Source organism: Apostichopus japonicus, chromosome 7 (assembly GCF_037975245.1).
Source record: "Apostichopus japonicus isolate 1M-3 chromosome 7, ASM3797524v1, whole genome shotgun sequence".
Lineage (NCBI taxonomy): Eukaryota > Metazoa > Echinodermata > Holothuroidea > Aspidochirotida > Stichopodidae > Apostichopus > Apostichopus japonicus.
In genome coordinates this window covers 25557809-25580030 of record NC_092567.1, presented here as the reverse complement: position 1 = coordinate 25580030, position 22222 = coordinate 25557809, and the positions used below count along the sequence as shown (strand labels likewise).

Below are 22222 nucleotides of genomic sequence, written 5' to 3'. Positions count from 1 at the left end.
TATAGTCAAAATGCGAACTTTCTATATTGACATTGCAAAATATTATGCAATTTTTATTACAATCTGTCCAAAAGAAGAATATTTCATATGCTTAAACCCAATATTGTTGGAGATGTAATCCATTGATATGTGGGGGCCTTTAAGTCTCCTTGCCTTCTTCTTCCTCGTTGAAATATTTAGGGGTGACACACAAACCAGCGCCGTTAATGTCCAACTAATGGTGTGCTTAGTTTTTCTTACAAAAGTCAATGATTGGCCAACAAGCCGGACGAACATGAATTTACACTGGATACAGCACACAGCAAATGATCACAAAATATTTCTTTTTACCCCCTTATATTTACATATTTATGATAATTTCCTTCTGGCTGTACTCATTTAAACTTAATGATTTACTGCAAAGTTACAGCTGCAAACAACTTAAAAGATGGGGTGTGGAAGGTAAGGGATGGGCAAGGGGAATTGTCGTTCTTGGTTCACAGTGCATGATAACAGAATAAAAGCATATTCCGTTCATCTTTTAGTGAAGAAGGTTATTCTCCAAATTTGTGGTAGAAAGCAGAACCCTTAAGATTAGAATACATGTTTTTATTTATAAACGGAGGACTCATACATACAGGTGATCATGGAAAAATTGTGGGAAATTAAATATTTAATGACAATTAAATATTTGTTGTCGGCTTAATATGGAGTTTTTCTTAAATGTTACACTCACCTATATATTACAGGCATGAGCTTTATCCGCGAATACGCGGAATATCTGTGATTTCTTTTCTACCTCAGGGACAAAAACTATTACCCTAACACACTGAAGCATACGCAAACTGGAGCCTATACCGCAATTTTTGCAAAGTTCCGTTATTTTTTTTTAACCCAGGCTCATCCCTGATATTAACAGAAAATGATTTTCTAAATGAACAGACAAATCTGACGTCACACTACGAGAAGCACGAATCGACTTAAGATAAAAGCCAAGCTGGCAAGGAAAACGATGAAAACCACGAGACATAACTGAATTGCAGCAGACGTCAGATTTAGTACTGAGCCGACATATGGAGACCAAATTTACAGTAGAATAACTATAATATGGTCCGATTAAACTCGGCCCACCTGACTGAAGACACCTGTCTTGTAGTATTCCGTAAATGCACACGCTACTTGATGGGTGCCTTCAGTGAAAAGGTGACCTCATAACCTTAATATATAGACTTAAACGCACAAACTCTGCTATTTAAATACCAATCAAAACTCTTGAATTTTGTATGTACAACTTTATACAACTTTATTTCCGATATGACTTCATGAAATTGATGACACGGCCTGCATTAGGATTGGATTGGTCTACTGACTGAGAACCGGCGAGCCACTGGGCCCTAGGCTCAACAAGAAAAGCCAATTTTGGATGACGAAGGCACCCATTTTTTTTTCTCTTGGTCGGAAAAGAAGATCATTTCGTCCGAGGCGGCTGAATAATAAGATTCTCTAGCAATTTACGACCCAGTCTGCTCCTGTGATGCCTTGAAATTGAGGGCGCCGCACTTTGTAGCAAATTCTCGGTTGGTTCATAGACACAGATCATTTGTAGTTTAACATTTTAAATAAAAAAAACCTAATTGTTTTGCGGAAGTTTCAGTTTGATTCTCCACATCACATCAGTGCGGTATAAGAAACATTGACATTATAATAACAATCCAGATATTAACAAAATGACAAATAACATATAACGTCATAGCCATAGGGAGTAAACAGAAATGAGAGAAAAATGATACACGTCCTTACAACGATTTGTGCTGTATAGTTTGAATAAATTGGTACCGTTAACTTTGTTGTTGTAATTGAATGAGACTCCAAAGGTTAGTATTATCGTCAACAACTTCCACAGCATCACCGAAAGTGAAAACTCATAATCTTACCCTTTGAGAAAATGACAGTTTTAGTCTTATTAGCATTTACAAATATTTTTTCACACAATTTATTGCACATTGCAGATCATTCGCGTTTTCAGCTAGGATAATTGCAAGTGACGTCAGTTCCAAAATGAGGGCGCTATATATCATTAGGCGTAAGCTGAAATGACAGGTAATACATAATAATTCTGCTGTACGTGCCCGTATGTTGAAGAAAAATATTATTTTATTTTATAGTTTAACCTCCAATACATGACTTTATTTGAATAGTTTGTCGTCATTACTGGAAGGAGTTATTTGCAGGAACAATTTTAAAGGTCATAGCTTATGTTGACGTCATCCATCACCATTCCTTGTGAAGTACGGTCAATCTCAACTAAGTTCCAGAATTATTCTATTATCACTTCAGAATCAGTCATAATCTGGGCTGAATGGACTTTTACTGTCTTCCTTTTGCTGAAAACAAGACAGACAGAAATGGTTAATTCTGATTAATGTTTTTTTTTTCTTCAGAAACGTACAAAGTATTTCATCAAATTGACTTTTGTCAAATTTAAATTATATTAAGTCTAGTTTATAAGTTTGTTTTAAAACACAAACCCCTAATATTTCGAGATACTAGACCACTATGAGGGTTAGAATAAACTTTTATCCAACGACTGACGCATTCTTACCGTGAGATTCTGTTGAGATTCAGACTTATTCTGATGAACGCTGATTCCTGCGAATATAAAAAAGCATTCCAATGTATTGGTACGTCCGAAATATTGCAAACATTTTGGTACACAATTAAATTTGACAAAACTCGTTGGCACTCTTAGAACCGATTAGAATCGCTCAACCATTCATGTCTGGTTTAGCCTGGTCTGACCTGGTCTAGTCTGGTCTGGTCTAACATGATCTGGTAGGTCTAACCCGGTCTGGTCTAGCCTGGTCTGGTCTGGTGTAGTCTGGCCTGGTTTAACCTGGTCTGATTTGGTTAGCCTGGTCTGGTCTAATCTGGTCTGGTAGACCTGGTCTGGTAGGTCTAACTTGGTCTGGTTTTACCTGGTCTAGTCTGGTCTGGTCTAGTCTGGTCTAATCTGGTCTGGTTTTAGCATAGTATGAATCAAAGTGTGTCCTGTGGAACACCGTGACACTAAGCTTACTAGACTTTTGCGAGTACAACAACATGTGGACGAGTACCTCTGCATCTCCCTGGCCCAGAGTGATATTCGGAGGGGTGAGGGGGTTTGCCTCACCAACACAAAAACTTTCAGGGACAATTAAACACGATTAATTTTTTTTTTTTTTAAATATGCTCAAGGGGGGGGGGCGGCTGCCCCCTTCGCCCCCCCCCCCCCCCTTGGCTACGCGCCTGACGCAAAGTCGTATGCAATAGCTTGCGTATAGTTAAGTCGATGAAAATGATAGCACCATTTTGCATCTAAGCCTCTTTACAGAACCAAACATTGCTAAATCCCTCCCACTTAGACCCTCCCCTAATCGAATATCACCAGATGCTGTGCCCCCATCCTTAAATCGAATTCGTAAGAGAGATAGAGCCTATATGGTGTTATGAAAAGTCTAATTAATTTAAGCGTTAATTAAACTGAAAATCTCTGACTCCTACAATGGACATAAAGATTTGACTTTGCCTCCATCACACGAGAACGCTGGCAACGCACCTGGTGACATCCAAGTTCGACTGGGACCAAAATGACACATATACTAAAAAGTGGAATGGTTGATAACATAATCTCCAGCGAGTAAACATTTGAATTAATATTATTCAAGAATAAAAGAGAAATGGTCACCGCTTGCACTGATTGGCTCGGTCGTGACGCCATCGCTCTTCTGGTCAAAGGATTTTGACACAGCCCCTGAAGTGTCTTCGGTAAATCTTAACACAGGTGAAGTAGATTTGCCGGAAGATTTAAGCTTCGCCTGGAATTAAAAGCGATGATTTAAGCAAATAAATATTCATGTTGCTGGAAAGTAATTTACATATTCAGAAATCAGAACACCCATTATAAACTTATAGCAAGGTAAACAAGTTTGTGACACACTTTATCCGAAAATATCAAAACGACTGGAATGGAAGTCTACGCGCGTTGTTATACCTACCACTGCTCTGAGAGATAACGATTTCGAGTCACCAGATTCTAAGGCTACTTGGCTGAATCTCCTTGACAACGCTCCTCGGACCTGAAGAAAAGATGGGACAAAGGACATAAAATTATAAATATCAATGAAAATATTTACTAACCTCCCACCTGATAAGTATAACTTGTATTTTTGCACTTTGGCAGGAATTTCAAGTTTGCATCATCCTGAGAAGTATAATAAGTTAATGTTTTTTGTTTTTGTTTTTTATATAACTTTGATATAATCCAATTAAATATAACAAACTTTCAATTTTTTTTTTTTTTTCCAATTGTAGAGCTCAACAATTTATATCACCAATTTATCGTCCCTGAATCGGTTTCGGAGTGTATGATTAAAATAACATATTTTTATTATTAGCCTATAGTTATTTATAGATTAAATGTGGGTTGTTATTAAAACTAGTTACATAAAAAAATTTCTTACCTCTTTGTTTATGGCGCAATAAAACAGGAAAATGAAAAACCCCTATGTAAAGAAAAAATAACGTAAGGAGTAACATCAGGAACCTGGAAAACTTCAGACAGGATGTAAATAGGTTAAATTTGGTTACCATGGGCATATCACAACGCAACAAAAAATTCGTGCGCACGATTTTTCTTTCCCAACATATATTTCCAGCTATTAACCTTTAACTGATATATATTTACAAATATACAAAAGTAACACTGTCGTTATAAATACTGAATGTATTATGCATGCTTGGTGACCAAACAGTGGAGCGTGTACAATGCTAGCATAGACATATCCCATATAACTCTCTCATGGTCTATATGTGGTGTATAACGTTACCATGTGATAACACACCAGTATAGCTTCATTGTGTGGTACTTTAATACAGGTGGTGGTACTCTACCACCACCCCAACCCCCCCCCCACCCCACCTGGGCCGTTATATGAGCTCAATCATTATTAAAAACGTTTTAAACATGTTCTATAAAGTAACGTACAGAGAGCTTTCCAAACATAAGCGTTACATTACCTGGAGTGAGTTGAAAATAACAAACAAGTATTGGAACACCAGGGTGCCCTCATTCACCGACATGAAGCCTATTACCCATGAAAGGCCGAGAAGAGGTAAGAGAAATAGCGCCCCCTTCAGAGCAGCACTAGTCCATCAACAACGAAAAAATGAAGAAAAGAATGGACAACGAGAAAGGAAAAGATCAGTAAAAAATACATCTTTTTTTTAAGACGCTTCGAACAATTTGTGATTTTGGATATCATTTTAATAGTTAGATTCTTGATATTCCATTGAACCACGCTTTGAACTTCAAGGGAAACGACTTTGAGCTAAAGGACTAAAAAATGGACATCCCAAGTGAAATTTGAAAACTCTTATTTGTTGGAAAAATTTCATCAGTTTGTATGTAAGGAATTATGATTTTGCTAAATTTTGACCAACAATGATGCGTAGAATCGGTGGTGTCATTCTGATTACATGCTAGTCAATATTAATTTCATGGAAGGTCCCGATTTTGAATGATACCCTGGTAGTTGGGAAAGGATTTTGCATATAATTTTTAATATTTACTGAATGTTTAAATTACATAGAATACCACTTCTAACGCCAAGAGAATACTCTTATGAGCTCTGGGAATCCAAAACGAGTATCAAAATTTGATATTTGATGACTTCATTATTTCGCCAATTTTTTGGAAGGCTACTGTATATAGCCTTATGATTTTTTCAAATTTTGGCCAAAATTGCGACTTTTTTTATTTCTTTCAAAATCATGCGTGGGATCGAAGGCGCCCTTCTGATAACCTGCAATTCAATTATAGTATCGTAATCCGTCCCAATTTTGAAAAATGTATCAATTGTATTACAAAATTTCAAATATCATTTTAGTATTTACTGAGGCTTAAAATGACATTGAATACCACTTTAAACGCCAAGAGAATACTCTTATGAGCCTTGGAGATAAAAAACGAGCATAGAATTCCAAAATGAACATCCCAACTAAAAGAAAACAATTCTATCAAATTACACCTTGTTGTAAAGCTAATAATTTTGTTAAGTTTTTGCCTAAAATCGTGAGTTTTTTAATTTTCTCCAAAATTATGCGATTTTTGTTCTTGATGATTTTCTGGTAATTGGTTTAAATAAATGGTTAAGAAATAAACAAATAGGAATATCACTGAGACTCTTCGGTTAAATATTCCAATAATCTTGACATCATACACGCTTAGCAGATCTATACGACAATATATACTCACGTGAGATGTTTGTACTCAGCATCTTCTTTACCTCTAGCAGAAGATGCACGATACACCACTCTGACTACCATCAGAAGAATCAGAAAATTCACCTGAAGAAAACGATACGAAAACAGACAGCAGAATGTTACTAAGAACAGAGACCAACTCCCGGCACTCACAGTCAAACGTAAACAAACAAATCACGCTTGTTAACAGTATAATCAGATGGTTCAGTGTAAAATAACACAGACAGAATGATGTCTGCTATTTTTATTGGGGACCCGGTCTGGACCATCCCCATCCACTCCCCTCCCTCCCCTCCCCCTCCCTCCCCTCCCTCTCCTCCCTCCCTCCCTCCCTCCCTCCCCTCCCCTCACTCCGTTTCATTGCTAACTTTGAATCATAATCCATATCCGCCATTTTCATTGTAGTACGTTGTGAAATGTTCCGCCCGGACTTCACGGATTATCACATTTTGCTAAAAGGTTCCTTTAGCTGGTAGCAAAATGTTAACATTTATGTCAGTTGAAGCCTATCATCAATATTAAACTTAATTGGAGAGTCGGTTAGGCCAAGAGGTATTTTGAAGATCTGATGAGACTTTCCATAATTTATTTTGTATAATAATCTTTTTTATATAATAACCATTGCATAATCACCATGACAACAATCACCTTAAAAGAACGGATTTTTTTCATAATCACATGTTTGAACATAATGCAACCGACGAACGAAAGATAAAATATACATGTTAGTCTCGTGTTCTTGATTGACTAAGAGACGTTGCTATAGAAACATAATAAGCTGCTGTTTTGACTGAGTATAGAATCGATGATATGAACTTCTTTTCCTATGTTTTTCTTTAATAAGACGTAGCAATACATGTATTTATGATTATGCATGGTAACATACATCCACAAAATTATCTACAGTCTGAGTTGAACTAAGACTTGAAGTAAGTTCAATACCAAAATCACCACGACGACCGGTCCAAGGAACGCCCAAATTAAGCCATCATCAATGGACAGCCAACATCTGAGAAGAATCAAAAGAAACCAGAGGATTTTGCGAGAAATATCTCATAAAACTAATATCTGAGGAGAATTAAAGAAAATCTATAATTAATCATAAAATGACAGGAGTCGGCAACCTAAAACTGAATTCCAGAAGAAATATGGAAACAAAACAAGAAGATTAAGACTTTTTCTCAGAGTAATAAATACTTCTAAAATTACCAAAAGTCGACCGAATATGACTGAGTCATTTGATCGGCTTTATGTATACTTACCCTTGGCCTTCTCCGTAGCTTCGCCAACGAATCGCGACTGAAACGGCGACGATGATGAAGGGGAATCCTACAACAAAGGAAACAAAATGTTCAAAGAATAGCTAAAAAAATAATAATAATACGGGTCGGGGGTCGGGGGTCGGGGGTCGGGGGTCGGGGGTCGGGGATCGGGGGTCGGGGGTCGGGATCGGGGGTCGGGGGTCGGGGATCGGGGATCGGGGGTCGGGGGTCGTCGGTGGGAGGTTGTGGTCGGGGTCGGGTGTCGGGGGTCGGAGTTGGGATGAAACAAAACCATAGATCAGTACAGTGGAGAATCTTAAAATATACAAAATTACGTCAACATTCTGACCTCACATGTACGTGTTCTGCTCCCGGGTCAAGTGATACAAGCAACACTACACTTGTTGTATGAGTACAATAGTATGAGTATGAGAGGGTTTCCCTTGATAGGAGTACACTTACGAGTACCCGTGTACTTATTCTTGCAAATTGAAATTCAAGGATGGTATATCAATACTTTATTAATTTAGTTTATGTTACATTCTTCCTCCACCCCCTGCCCCCCTCCCCCTTGTGTTTTTGTTTTGGTAGTCGCCTACCTGAACGAGTTCCTGAATATAAGTTCTATTCAATTCTTAATATTTATTTCCATTTTTCCTAACTTGAAAATAATAATGATAATAATATGAGTATACCCCATCCTCCAATGATGTAATACACTGTTTTGCTCTTGCCGTCAAACCGAGAGAAAACTTGTACAATTTCGAGATATAGATGTACGCCCTCAATTAACATCCAGACGAAGACTGCTAGATAGAAGTAGTGCATGAAAATGGCCACCAATTTACAAATCAGCTGGAAAGAGGAAAATTAAGATAAATAAAAAGATTATTATAGCAAAATAGTGAAAAAATGTTATAAGTTTTAAAGCTGAAACAACCCCTGCCAATTGATACGAGTGGTAGGCTATAATAGATTCTAATAGCTTGTTCATAAGCCTGTACATACAAAGGTATTCATATATAAATATATTCAAATACTCAAGTATAATATATGATGTAAAGTATGATATTTTGGTTTCAAAGTCATTCGATCCTTCATTCTTATTTCTGTCCGTTATTTGCGATTTGATAATCTTCGTTGTTTACATCGTTTTGTTCCTATATTACCTGTGGATATAATTTCGTTTCACCATCTTCGAACTGAAATGTTTAACTTGTGTTAGATGGAAGATAATGCACATATCGTACAACCAAATCTTCACTTGTTTAATTATCATGATAGGATGTAAAAGGAATGCTATATAACGAGAGAATGTTCGAATGCTGCCGTGGTTAATCAAGATCGTAATACTTTATACTAATTAAAGCCACGTATTTTTTTGTTGTTACCTCGTGTCTTACGGCTCCGGCTGTAGACATAAATAGAACTTGGGCAATGATGAGAGCTATCACCAAATGTTTGTGAATTAATACACGATCTGATTTTAGTGATCTGAAGTAGAGAAATAAAGAGATAACAACTGTTAGATCGGTGTGAAATATGCCAAACATTCAAGTCGTATTTGCATTAATTTGAGAAAATCAGGTTATGAAATGTGTTCATGTGTCTTTCTACGTTACCGAAGTCCATGGTATCGAGAGAATGATGGATTATGGGTCAATAATTATTATATTTAAGCTATATTATATTCAAGATATAAACCAGACGAGTTAAGTTTTAGCAGGGTTACATACTGCCATAGAGATATATAGTTCTCCATTGTATTTACGTTAATAGCATATATAAGTCCATGGTAACGAGAGAATGATGGATTATGGGTAAATGCTAATTATATTTAAAATATATTATAACCAGACGAGATAAGTTTTAGCAGGGTTACATACTCCCCTGCTTCGAATTTCCCATCTTTCAATATAATAACACTTTCTAAGAGGATATTTACCAAATTCTCTGGAATTATCATACCTGCCATATCATGTTAAGTAAGATAATACCATTTAATCTTAAATTCATGAGTATATAGCGTTAGTAGCATAGATCTCCATGGTAACGAGGGAATGATGGATTATGGGTAAATGCTTACGGTAGCCACATGAGGATTAATATGGTGCATATGAGGGCAGCAGTCGATATTCCGAGACCAATTAAACTAAGAAGAGACAGAGCCGCACTGTGTCCTTGGCTGATCTGAATAAAATATTGAAAGTAAATGAAAGTTAAAGGTGGCAGGTGGTCTCATCGAATCACGCTAGACGCCTGCAATAGCCTATTGAAGTACTGCCAAAGGGAAACACTAAATGGTCCAGTATGTTGGAAGAAATCATTTTACATTGTTTGCTTGTGTCTCGTAGTGTTCTTTGTTGAAATATCCGAAGAGGAAACGAAAGAGGAAAATGGGACGGACGGACGGACTGATGAATAGGTGGAGAGAGGGGATCGATCGGAGATGGGGAAGAGCTAGGAGCATGAAAAGTGAAGGGAGGTATGAGTCGGGAAGGGGGGGGGGGTTGGAAGGAATGACTCTCTGGGCTATTTGCAACTACAAATTAGTATGCTGAACTTTCTGACTTTTAAGGTTCAGTCTTGCTGTTTAGTTTTAACTCAGCAGTAACCTTGATCCCATATATATGATTATAATAACACTAGGTTATATGTATGTCTAAATATAAAACAAAACAGAGTCTAGAGCAATGAAGAATCAAATTGAAATTTGACTGATTAATATATCATAACACGCACAATGTTTCTTAAGACCATCCTTTAACCGTTCTGCGGTTGTCTAATGACTGCACCTAACTGTGAATTACTTATAACCCTATACACCATTTTAGTGGTGTACGTTATTTTAGAAAAAATGGGCCACCTCCAACCCAACTGTGACCCAGCCAATCACCGACCCCCCCCCCCCTCCCGCCTACACTATTTTTATCCATTGAGTCCCTCACTTATAAACTAATCAAGTTAAGATGAAGATGAATAGTTCTTTAAAAAGAATTGTTATCGTTTATCTTCTGTAATGTTCTTACCTCAACTTCTGTAACCTGCATAAGAATTGCAAAGTTTGTGGTATGGTTGCAAGTGCATTCAACATAAGATTTGTTGAAGTCTTTCCGCGTACATCCATACGTGTTCCAGAACCCATTATCCTCACTATAATGGGAAAATAAAAATGTCAAGTTTTTACATATTTTTTATAATGTGCTGATTGGTCGAGGAAGGAATCACCCGTGGTTACGTGGATGATTTAAGCTGGATTAAAACAAACAATATATTGTACGTTAATGGTTCATGCAACGCTTTTATGAAAGGCCATTGGAGCACACAATTGAAATAGTGTATCATCTTCAAATCTTAATCTCGCTAAATCGACGCACATAGTCCATGCGTATTAGTAATTTTCCCCCTCCTTCCCCACCCCTCCTTCCCCCTAAAACACATAAATAAACGAAAAACCGAAAATACTTTAAATTAGAAATGAATTGATCAAACTAAGTCGACTCTTAGAATTTCATCAAATAATTTTTTTCATCAATTAATTAATAAATTCTTCTGAAAATTTTTATATTACAAATCAAAACTGGGAATTTTCAATTTTCTACTCCATTATCCAAGTAAATGACCAACATTTTTTGTAATGAGGTTTAAGTATAAACAAAAAATACGAACTAATGTCATTGTTATCATATCAAAACGTTACATCAAGAAGAATCCTGTTGTTCTCCAAAGGCCAAAGTTTAAAACAATTATATTTTCGTTACGTTATGCAGAGTCTTGTGATATATGGAGACTATAATAATATAGTTTTATTGAACGCCAAATATGAAACTTACGAAGTGGTGTCCCAGAAAACACAAATAGTCTCCAAGTTTATATCCTTCTCCTCTGTATTCGTTACATCGATAACGTTGTTCACTTTTCGTTCGTCCTTTTGTGTAGGTGAAAGAAAAATTGAATATTACACATACAGACGTATTGGTATTTTATTTGTCTTGTCAAGGTATATGGTAATTGGCTCAATAATGTCGATAGTATTAACCCAAATTGGCTATGAATGTCTTTGGTTGCCATGGGAATATGATTTTCGAATAATAATCAATCAATAGCAATTCCCTTGGGGAGGACGAGTAATCAAGTAGAACCGACAAGAAACATCGTGACAAAAGAGTAATTTTAATTTTAATTTACAAGCGCTTGTTGACAAATTGTACACTTTTTCAAAAGGCTGTTTGACAGACAAGATATTGAGAAACCAACAGGAAGTAAAAACTTAGTCACAAAGGCTGAGACGATGGATCATAAAGTTCTTGTTTGGGTAGCCTATAAAATTTGGATCTAATTCCTCTCTAAGTTTCGAAATATTCCCAGCCCCACCCATTCACCCCTCCATCAATATAGTATCCATCGTTTCATCTATACTACCCCCATGCCAATCCCGACCCAGCTCTAAATCTAATTCCAATAACAATCCGAACCATATATCTTTTCCCATCCTTCCCCCAATCATGTTTTATTCCCTCCCAAATCCCCAAAGGATAAATTACATATTATTATATCTATATAATAACTTAAGACAATAAAGTTTCAACTTGAACTGAAATGTTTACACCAACTTGAGAAACCCGACGTGTTAAAACAGGTTCGCAAATTTCATCCCCGCCTCGCTCCCCCCCCCCCTCTCCAGCCCCCTAAGTACCTTCTATAACTCAATTCCGGGTTCGGTGCAATCATGTTGATGTTCAAATTATAATAACTCACCAATTCCAGTCCGAATACCACGGGCACTGATCTTCGTTTTCCATCTACTAAAACAGTTAATGACACCATGCTTGACACAATTTCATTATCGTCTACAGTTCTGGGAAAGGAAAGCATAGCATTGATTTGTTATCAATCATCACCGCGCATGGAACGCCGAAGGCTGACTTAGATATGGTAATTGTTAGAAATATATTTCCATGTTCTAAAATATGTAGCCACGTTCGTGTCAGTGATATTAACTGATATATTGATGATGTAACATACGTAAAATATTGTTCATTAAAGACTTCTCTTCAGAACACCATCCCATTCGGTGAAAATTGTGATCATATAAAACCTTGTTCTGGCAGGTTTGTACATAGTGCAAATACGTACCGTACCGGTACTGAAAATACTATAGATCATATGCAAATGTGTATTTCTCTTGTCAGGTACATGACCCTATCCACAGCTACATAAACCTATTCTTTTATAGCTACATAAACTATTATATCAGTCACATTATAGAATGAGTGAATGATTGGATGAATAAATGAGTGGATGGATGGATGGATGGATGAATGGATTAATGGATGGATGGATGAATGAATAGATGGATGGATGGATGGATGGATGGATGGATGGATGAGTGGATGGATGGATGGATGGATGGGTGGACGGACGGACGGACGGACGGACGGACGGACGGACGGACGGACGGACGGACGGACGGACGGACGGACGGACGGACGGACGGACGGACGGACGGACGGACGGACGGACGGACGGATGGATGGATGGATGGATGGATGGATGGATGGATGGATGGATGGATGAATGGATGGATGGATGAATGGATGAATGGATGGATGAGTAGATGGATGAGTAGATGGATGAACTAATGATAAATGAAAGAAAGAATCAATTAATTAATGGACGGACGGACGGACGGACGGACGGACGGACGGACGAACGAATGAACGAGAGACAGGCGCCTCCTCCAATCATTCTGACTTACCTGAACTCTTCAACAGAAGATGTCTGATATAGAACAGAGATTATCTCCATTGTACTGGTATCTAAAGACCGGAGAGAAATAGAGACAAAAATGTTAACACTACTTACAAATATCTTTCTTTCTATTAACTGTCCATTACTTACCACTGACAATAGAACATTCTACAATTCACCCAGATTGAGTATTCTATCCCTAATTCATTTTGAAAGTCACACAAAATTAAATAACACATATATCGCTTTCGATGTTCATTATAAGTACTGAACAAATGTACCAAGTGGAAAATATACAGATGCAAGGAAAAACGTTTAATTTTTGACACAATCCCTTACATTATGGTTGTGTTTTAAACGCACGAACGCTCTAGTAACGCTATAACCAAAATGTCATGTACCTGTTTCATTTGCGTAGTCTACAACCCAGTCGTTTTGTATTCCGATAAAACCTTGCAATTGTGTCTCATCCTGGTTATCGGAAGTTAAGGTTGACGTAAAGCCATCGAAGGAATCTGTCGATATTTGTACAACTTCGCACTCTGAAGAAAAATAAATTTAAACGTTAAACAAAGACCAGTATCCAAACCGGGGCATAGGGCCCTCCCCATGCAGACTATCCCCAAGATCTGTGCCATCTCATACGCACCCCCCCCCCACCCCCACCCTCCTTAAATTGGTTGTGCCCTTCCTTAAAATTGTTGGTGCACATCCAAATCATTATTCCTGGCTACGGGTTTGGCTTAATATAAACTATTACAGAAGTCCGTATCACTGCGCATGTGCAGTTAAAAGTCATAAATAATAATTTATGTGCATGACGTGGTTATAAAATAGGTTACATTCAATCAACCATATCGCATTAGGAACAAGACCTAACAATTTAGAATATTCCTCTCCCTTAAGATAAATGTTTAATTTCCTGTTATTTTGCCAAACAATTAACAGTGTTATATTATTAAAATGTTTTAAAATATTTTTATATAACGCTTTAACCGATGCTGTGGCCGAATGGATAAAGGCGGTGGCATTTGAAGCAATGAGGCCTAGCAATCGGGAGGTTCCGATACCTGGCCGGGTCAGGATTAAGGTGGGTTTTCACCCAAGAGCAATCTACGGTTTTCCCAAGAAATTACTTCTATATTGAAAAGATTCCAAATTTGAGTTAAAATATTAAATTGGAAGCCACACGACGTTTGAGCTGTAATCCATAATCCCTTGCGGGTTTCTCCCACATTTGTGGTCAATTAAGCGTCATAAAAATAACTGCTGATATCATATATAAGTGTAAATTTAGAATCTGTTAACTCTATTTTGTTTAATGTATTTCTTTTGGGGGGGGGGGAGGGGAGGGGGATATTCGATTGTAGCTTAAACATTTAAATTGTCCTTCTATTACGTGCTAATCTAAGCATTCTGTTGAATCAATCTTTACCGATGTTTGGGAATGACAGCCTGGTATTATTTGATGACGTTTTATTGGCGTAGTTCTCGAGAATAGAGTTGCAGGCATCCGCAAATGCAGCTGGATTCTGAGAAGAAGAAAAGCCACAACCCAAATATCACCACTGTATGTTATCATCATATGATGTTATCATCATATAAATGTGAAGTAATGAGTAAAAAAAAATTATCTTTCGATATAAAATATCTTCGTCCAGACATTGTTGCTTACATACAGAATACAATGTTTGTATTTAATTCTTAAACTATTTCTCCTTTCTATTGATTATTTGCAACAATAAAAAAGAAAAACGATAAAACAAAGTAACTTAATGTTGCTTGGTCAAGTAATAAGTTAATTATGATAACAGTTTGTACAAAATCAAATTAAACCATTTCAAAGTGATATGAATGTTTATACTTATACTGTTGGATGTTTAATAAAACCATATTGACACCCCATGACCCTACACAGATATGGTATTGAGTTCCCAATAGTGCAATCACTGTCGCATCAATATTTTTGGGACAAGTGGCCCCACCCTCCCTCCTCCCGAGGGGTCGGGAACCCTCGTGATAGCTGTCGTCATGGTGATGTTTAATGACCTGCTAAACAACGGTAGATTCAATTTATTTTACTCACCGCGATATCAAATGTCTCCTCGTTGCTGGAAGCTATTATACCATCGAATATTTTGAGATATCCCTGGTAAAAGTCAGAAATATTTCTTGAAATTAATGTAACGAAAATTAAAGCATATCCTGTTATTGGTTTTCTTAATGGTGTTATTGTATTTATAATTATTTTACTAATCGAGCTAAACATTCAAATAAAGTGACAAAAATATAAACAAATTAAAAAAAAAATTTGAAGTGAGGAGAATAATTGGATAAATGAGTCTACTCTTTTTGCATCCACTCAGTAAATAAAGAAGTCTTTCGTACAACTCTATCAGTTTTTGTACCTTTTTCTTTCAGAATTTTGCTTAAGAATATTAACGGAAGGGGAACTGTTAACCCCCCCCCCGCCACCCACCCCCAATCATACTAATAGACTTTCAATGCCAACGCCATCCACACAACCATCAAAACTACCATTACCATCATTTGTAACACCACTACCATATCCATACCCAATACATCTATCAAAACCAACATTGACAACAATCCCGATACTAAAAACAATACTTAATACATCTAACAACACCAACATTAACACCACTACTAACTCCACTGCTAATAACAATACTCAATATTGCTAACAACACCAACATTGACACTAATCCCAATACTAATAACAATACTCAATACATCTAACAACACCACAATCGTAACCATCACCACTACCAACGCCATATCAATATCAATAATAACCATTACATCTAGCAACACAATAATTGACACCAGCACCAATACCACTACTAATTTGAATACCCAATACATCTAAAAACACCAACATTTGCACCACTGCCAATAACACTACTAATACCAATACCCAATACATCTAACAACACCAAAATCGTAACCATCACCACTACCAACGCCATATCAATATCAATAATAACCATTACACTAGCAACACAATAATTGACACCAGCACCAATACCACTACTAATTTCAATACCCAATACATCTAACAACACCAACATTAACACCACTACCAACACCAATATGAAAAGGAATACCTATAACATATAAAAACACCAACATATGCATCACTGCCAATAAAACTACTAAACCAAAACCCAATACATGTAACATCACCAACATCGTTAACAACACCACTACCAACACCACTACAAACGCCGCTACCAATACACTTACCAACACCACTACACACTACCAACACCACTTCACACTACCAACACCACCGCCACTACCTCCACCTCTTCCATTGTAACCACCACTATAATAAGATACTAACATTACCATTAGTATCATCACTACTAACAATACCACCAGCACCGTTACCACTCCCTTACTACTAATACAATTATAACATAATGGCGTATGTAGTGTACTAGAATACATAAGGCATCTTCACTTAACATAGTAAAGGAATACAGTACAGTACTCTCTACATTATAACATAATGGCGTATGTAGTGTAATACTATACATAAGGCATATACACTTACCATAGTATAGGAATGCAGTTCCTCCTCAGTACCCTCTATATATTATAACATAATGCCCTATGTATTGTAATATAATACATAGGCATCTTCACTTACCATAGTATAGGTATGCAGTACAGTACACTCTACATATTATAACATAATGGCGTATGTAGTGTAATAGAATACATAGGGCATATTCACTTACCATAGTATAGGAATGTAGTTCCTCCTCAGTACCCTCTACATATTGGGGGTTTAGGAACCAGTCTTGTACTGTAACTATTTCCTCAGCAGTTAGTTTGCTACCATTGATAATCAATAATTCAGCCTGTTCTACGGTGGCGTTGGAGAGCCTTTCCTAAATACAGAAGAAGATTCGTTAAAAAGAACGCTTTAGAGGAGACAATACTTATGTTTATTCACTTTTACAAGCATAATAAATTAATTAGTTAATAAGTTAAGTAACAACAAATATAGACATTTGGGGGATTTCTGACAGAATTGTTGATATATTGAGAGTATACAATTATGTAGATTATCGAATATTACCAACAGAACGCAGATGCAGTGATGGAAGGGTGGCGGTGCCTGTTGCATAGAGGGTGCGCCCGATACACCCCCCCCCCCGCCAACACCCCGAATTCCCCGCGTCAGCTTAACCTTAACAACCACACAAGTGCTCCTTCAATACTAAACCTTTCCACTTATCTGTAGTATTTAGAAAAAGATCTACTGTCAGTGAAGAACAGTCTGCTTCATGAAAAAGGAGAATTGAAATAACTTCTGGTTCGGAATGAACAGAAAAAACATGCGTTTTGTCTGAGTGTGTTGAGATAACTTTCAGGTTTGCTCCCTCAAATCAAAGTCACATACTCCGATGGCCTTCACCCCCCCCCCCCCACCCACCCCCATTTGAACCATCGTTGCTCCCCAGCAACAATGTAGTCATAAACTAAGATGCAATTGAAAAAAAACTTAAACTAACCTGAAATGTACTACTTGGTTCACACGCGCCAGTACAGTCTCCGGCATCTGAAAATAATCGCCAAAAATGTAAAAAAGGATATCACAAAAAGGTTTCTTTGCCTAGATTGTGCAAATTTAGAACATTGTTTTATGGAAGCAGCAAATGCAACCATGGAATTATTAAAGGATTATTTAAATGAAAACAAAAACTTTTAAATCTAATATAAGCAAATTGCGCGCAAGTATCGGACGTGACAGGTTCCTGTGAATAGAGAATTCATTCGGATTTTCTGTGAATATTAAAATACAAAAGAAAACAAAAGGAGGAAAATAAAAATAGAGATAGAATTATTTGATAAACCTATAAATCTGATGTTATTTATTTGAAAGTATGCAGTAACGTCAAACCCCACCCCCCCCCCAAAAAAAAAATGTAAAAGTGAGAGAAATGCATCCTCGTTATAAGTTATAAAAGTACGAAAATGCGGAATGAATATGACAGATTCAACCTAAAAGGATAGTTTGACCCTAAAAAAAAGGACATGATGGTCTAACACTCTAACTTCTACTCTCTTATTTAACAATATTTTCTATAAATTTTCAGGATAAAAATATTAAATAATGAGTTATACGGACGAACGACCTGAAATGTGATACAGGCCTGACGTAGAACGATCATGCGCAGATGCCTCTTCGGTGGTCATATCGCCCTTGGTTACTGCAGAAGTAACTAAGGTACCATCACTAGATTTTGTTATCAAATCCGTGTGTTGAAGCGTGTTTTCCTCTGTAGTTTCTGTGAAGTAAAAGAAAACTAATTAATATTACGCTTTTTTCCTATCATTTGGAAAGATGATTTAATAAGTAAAATCAAATGTATTCATGTGAACGTGACCACTAAATGGTCTAAAATAAACTGTTGCATAATACACTTGTGTTAGTGAGTCCTGGAGTGACTAGGTGGAATGATTTGGATTTACCATTTTACTTATCCATTAATTTTGTCTGTGAAGACTTTACATGGGCCAGTAGCTAGGTCGGGCATGTTGGGACGTAACCCTTAGTCCCCTTCCCCACCCTCCTACCCCTCCTCCCTCTCCCCTCCCCTCCCCTCCCCGCCCCCGTACACATCAAGTGCGCAAGTGACGGGTCACGAGTATTGTGCAATTCTTTGCAGTGTTGATACCCCTCATTAAATTGTTGTTGCGCCTCCAACTTAACTTAGCGTTGTTGCACAACGTGTTGTTATATGTCAATGTTTAATTAGGTGTATGTGAACAAGTAATGCTGCTTAAAACGACTTGTAGTCTTCTAGTTTCTCGATTTGGTGTTGTCTAAGATAAATTGGTGTTGGCTACCTGTATATCTACTTTGTGTTGTCTATGACAACCTGGCTTTTTATAGAACATGTTGTCTGTGACGGTTGGATGTTGCTTAAGACAATCTTGTTAATAAGATGTTGGTTGTATGTAGTCATTTCATGTTGCGAAAGAAGGTGTGTTGTCTCTGATAAGTTTATATCCCTTAATGAGCTGTGGTGTGTATGTGATGATTTCATTTTGTTTAAGCAGATGTGGTGTGTCTGTGATCATTTTATGTTGTTTTAGAAGATGAGGGTTTCTCTGTTCATTTCCTGTAGCTTATGAAGATGTAGTGTTGTCTCTGACATTTTCATGTTGCTTAATAAGCTGTGGTGTGTCTGCGATCATTTTATGTTGTTTCAGAAGATGAGGGTTTCTCTGTTCATTTACTGTAGCTTATAAAGATGTAGTATTGTCTCTGATTATTTCATGTTGCTTAAAGATGTGGTGTTGTCTCTGATAATTTCATGTTGCTTAAGAAGATGTGGTGTTGTCTATTCTTTGATCATTTCCTGTTGTTTAAGAAGATATGCATGGTGTTGCTTAAGATGTTCTGACATTGTCTAAGACCGTTTGGTGTCGCTCATGAGAAATCAAGTAACATAGCAAATGCCTCACTTGTTGTAGCGGAAGTTGTGGTAGGTGCGGTAACGGCTTCGGTTGTTTTTAATGAAGCAACGGCCTTCGAAACCAGACTCCCTTTTTGGAGAAAAAGAACAGAGATATAGAAATGAAACTATCGCATGAGTTGAATATACTTCATAAGTTTGCATAAAAACAGACATTATGTTCCACCTCCCCTACCATCTTCGTCCTCCCATTCAAGTAGATAACCGGACCAAGGTTTGGATTATGACTAAGTTATGGAATTGGAGATAACGTTGTTAACAGTTTTCTTGTATCATTCACCTGTGAACATACCTCATTAATTAATATAAAACCGATACATACAAAGACAGAACATGAGCTCAGCTGTCGAAAAGATAACAAGTTTAGCCCCGCTCCTTATATGCAAACTATAATCCTGTCTCTTAACTTATGTAAAAGGTAGAGTTCTACACGTATGTCTTCACTTATCGAGATTTTAATTAATAATAATATGTTACTTGGCTTACCAATAGAGGGTAGACGCGTTCGTGACGTCATAGCATTCTCTGTCGTAGTCGTAGTTATTACATCAGCGGCTCTGGTGACGTCATTGTGCTTCATCGTTGTCTCGTCTATATAACAAGTGTTAGGATGAGTTAGAATAGGCTACTCAAATACATTTGGTGTAGAGTGGGGGGGGGGGGGGGGAGGTGAGGTGAGGTGGTAAGAAGAAGGAGATATTGCTTAAAAGGGAAAAACATGTCATCAGCTATTAATATTTCTTCAAACGTTAGGCATAGAAATTCTAACGTTGGCCTAATACTACACTAGTTAAAAAAAAAACTACTGCAGTGGAATATTAGGAAAAAAGGAGATTTTCAACATTGCAAGGGCAACATCAAATTTACAGTCATGCAAATTCCATGGAAAAGTTTAAAAACATTCATCATGCAATAAGCATGCGTTAGTACATGCACTATGCTAATATGTGTCGTGCTTAATTGTCTACCAATAGCATTTCTGCTAACTCTGAGATTGCTGACAAATATGGAAATTATAAAATATAATCAGAAAGATGAAGTTTGTACTATCAAATGAAAATGAAAATTAGGCATTTTTCTTCTAAATAGGAATGTCAGATGAACTCTCGTCATAATTTTTTTTAAGTATCATTCAGGTTAAAACTATTTACCTGACTCTGCCATCGTTGGCGACAAATTTTGTTTGGCTGTTGATTTCCGAAGATTGGTTGTTAATACAGGTCCTAATACACTAGTACCATTAAAGGACAAAGTAGATTTTCCAACTAACGCATTTGTTGTAAAGACACATCGTTTTAAACTTATTAAAGTCGTTTCAAATGGATGTATGATGTGTCATGTCACAGATGAGGTTTCTGAAGTCGTAGAAGATAGTCCATTTGTTGTCGTCATTTTATCAAGTGTTGTTATATTATCAATATGTCGACATTTTATGATTTGTCTTTGGCTGTTTCTTCGTTGAAAACCTCGGGGTATTTTCAGTCGTTTCAAGTATAATGGAAGTCGCAACGCCAGCTGAACTTGCCAAAGTCGTTTTTGTGGTACCTGGTAGTGTTGTAGTTTCTACCATGCTTCTGTAACTTGTGGCTATTTCGGATAACGTTGATGCAGAATGTGTTGTAGTTTCGTGTCTCGTAGATGGATTATCTGTGGCCGATTCTGTTTTTATTAAAGTAGTTCAAGCTAGAGTCGTTGTGGGTAAAAGACTTGTCAAAGTCGTTCTTCCATAGGTTCTGTGTTTTCTTTGACCACTCTTGTTTTGATAGCTGTTGATAAATCTTCAGTCGTTGAGTCTGCACCAGTCGTCGTCACTGCTAGGTTTTTTGGATGTTCCTACGAGGTAAATGTCATCAGGTACAAATCATTACCATTCATGCCCCGCGGTCCGCATGGAGCGCGCGCCAAATTTTTCTGCGCTTCGCGTCGTTTCCCGAAACCCTGTGAATGCGGCCCAATAAAACTTACATCGGAGTTACGTTTTCTCTAGCTATCAATCAAATGAACCAATTAATTTCACTGAATGACCTAAAGAAAACATTTTGACATTGTACACTACTGGGGGTGTGTATAAAGTAACACTATTCATATCATACTCAATATAAGAGATAGACATATAGAACTTTCATTTTCCACGTTATGTAATATTTGTCATGTTTTATTTATCGGAATAAGAATATTCTAAGGGGTGATGAGGCCTGCCGATATTAGGGTACACAATATCTCCCCAGTCTTGATACACACTAAGTAATGACAGTAAACATTACGGATAACCTACTTTGAGTTCATTTTCAGATTTTTTTCAACAAGTTATCTCGAAATTATTTCAAGAGTGATTCATCGACATCTAGTAATGACCTTATAAAGCTGTTTGTCTTATTCGTCAAGTTTCATGTCGCATGTAGTGAGAAAAAA

At 37.1% G+C, this 22222-nt stretch overlaps 1 protein-coding gene across 2 annotated transcripts in view; it reads right to left on the bottom strand.

Moving 5' to 3' along the window:
* Nucleotides 1-63: 63 nt before the first annotated feature.
* The window catches only part of LOC139969883 (uncharacterized), a 49273-nt gene continuing 27114 nt past the window's right edge, over nt 64-22222 (bottom strand). For both annotated transcript variants that reach the window (XM_071975245.1, XM_071975244.1), the window contains 24 exons: nt 20297-20401; nt 19800-19880; nt 18464-18616; nt 17840-17886; nt 17060-17212; nt 15379-15441; nt 14728-14824; nt 13694-13834; nt 13300-13360; nt 12300-12399; nt 11375-11469; nt 10571-10694; nt 9628-9731; nt 8933-9035; nt 8237-8396; nt 7542-7608; nt 7222-7288; nt 6272-6363; nt 5035-5161; nt 4479-4520; nt 4014-4094; nt 3704-3833; nt 2582-2628; nt 64-2363 (listed from right to left, as the gene is read on the bottom strand). In XM_071975245.1, coding sequence (XP_071831346.1) covers nt 2319-2363; nt 2582-2628; nt 3704-3833; nt 4014-4094; nt 4479-4520; nt 5035-5161; nt 6272-6363; nt 7222-7288; nt 7542-7608; nt 8237-8396; nt 8933-9035; nt 9628-9731; nt 10571-10694; nt 11375-11469; nt 12300-12399; nt 13300-13360; nt 13694-13834; nt 14728-14824; nt 15379-15441; nt 17060-17212; nt 17840-17886; nt 18464-18616; nt 19800-19880; nt 20297-20401 — 2285 coding nt within the window. In that variant the 3' untranslated portion in view covers nt 64-2318. The remainder of the gene's footprint in view (nt 2364-2581; nt 2629-3703; nt 3834-4013; nt 4095-4478; nt 4521-5034; nt 5162-6271; nt 6364-7221; nt 7289-7541; nt 7609-8236; nt 8397-8932; nt 9036-9627; nt 9732-10570; nt 10695-11374; nt 11470-12299; nt 12400-13299; nt 13361-13693; nt 13835-14727; nt 14825-15378; nt 15442-17059; nt 17213-17839; nt 17887-18463; nt 18617-19799; nt 19881-20296; nt 20402-22222) is intronic.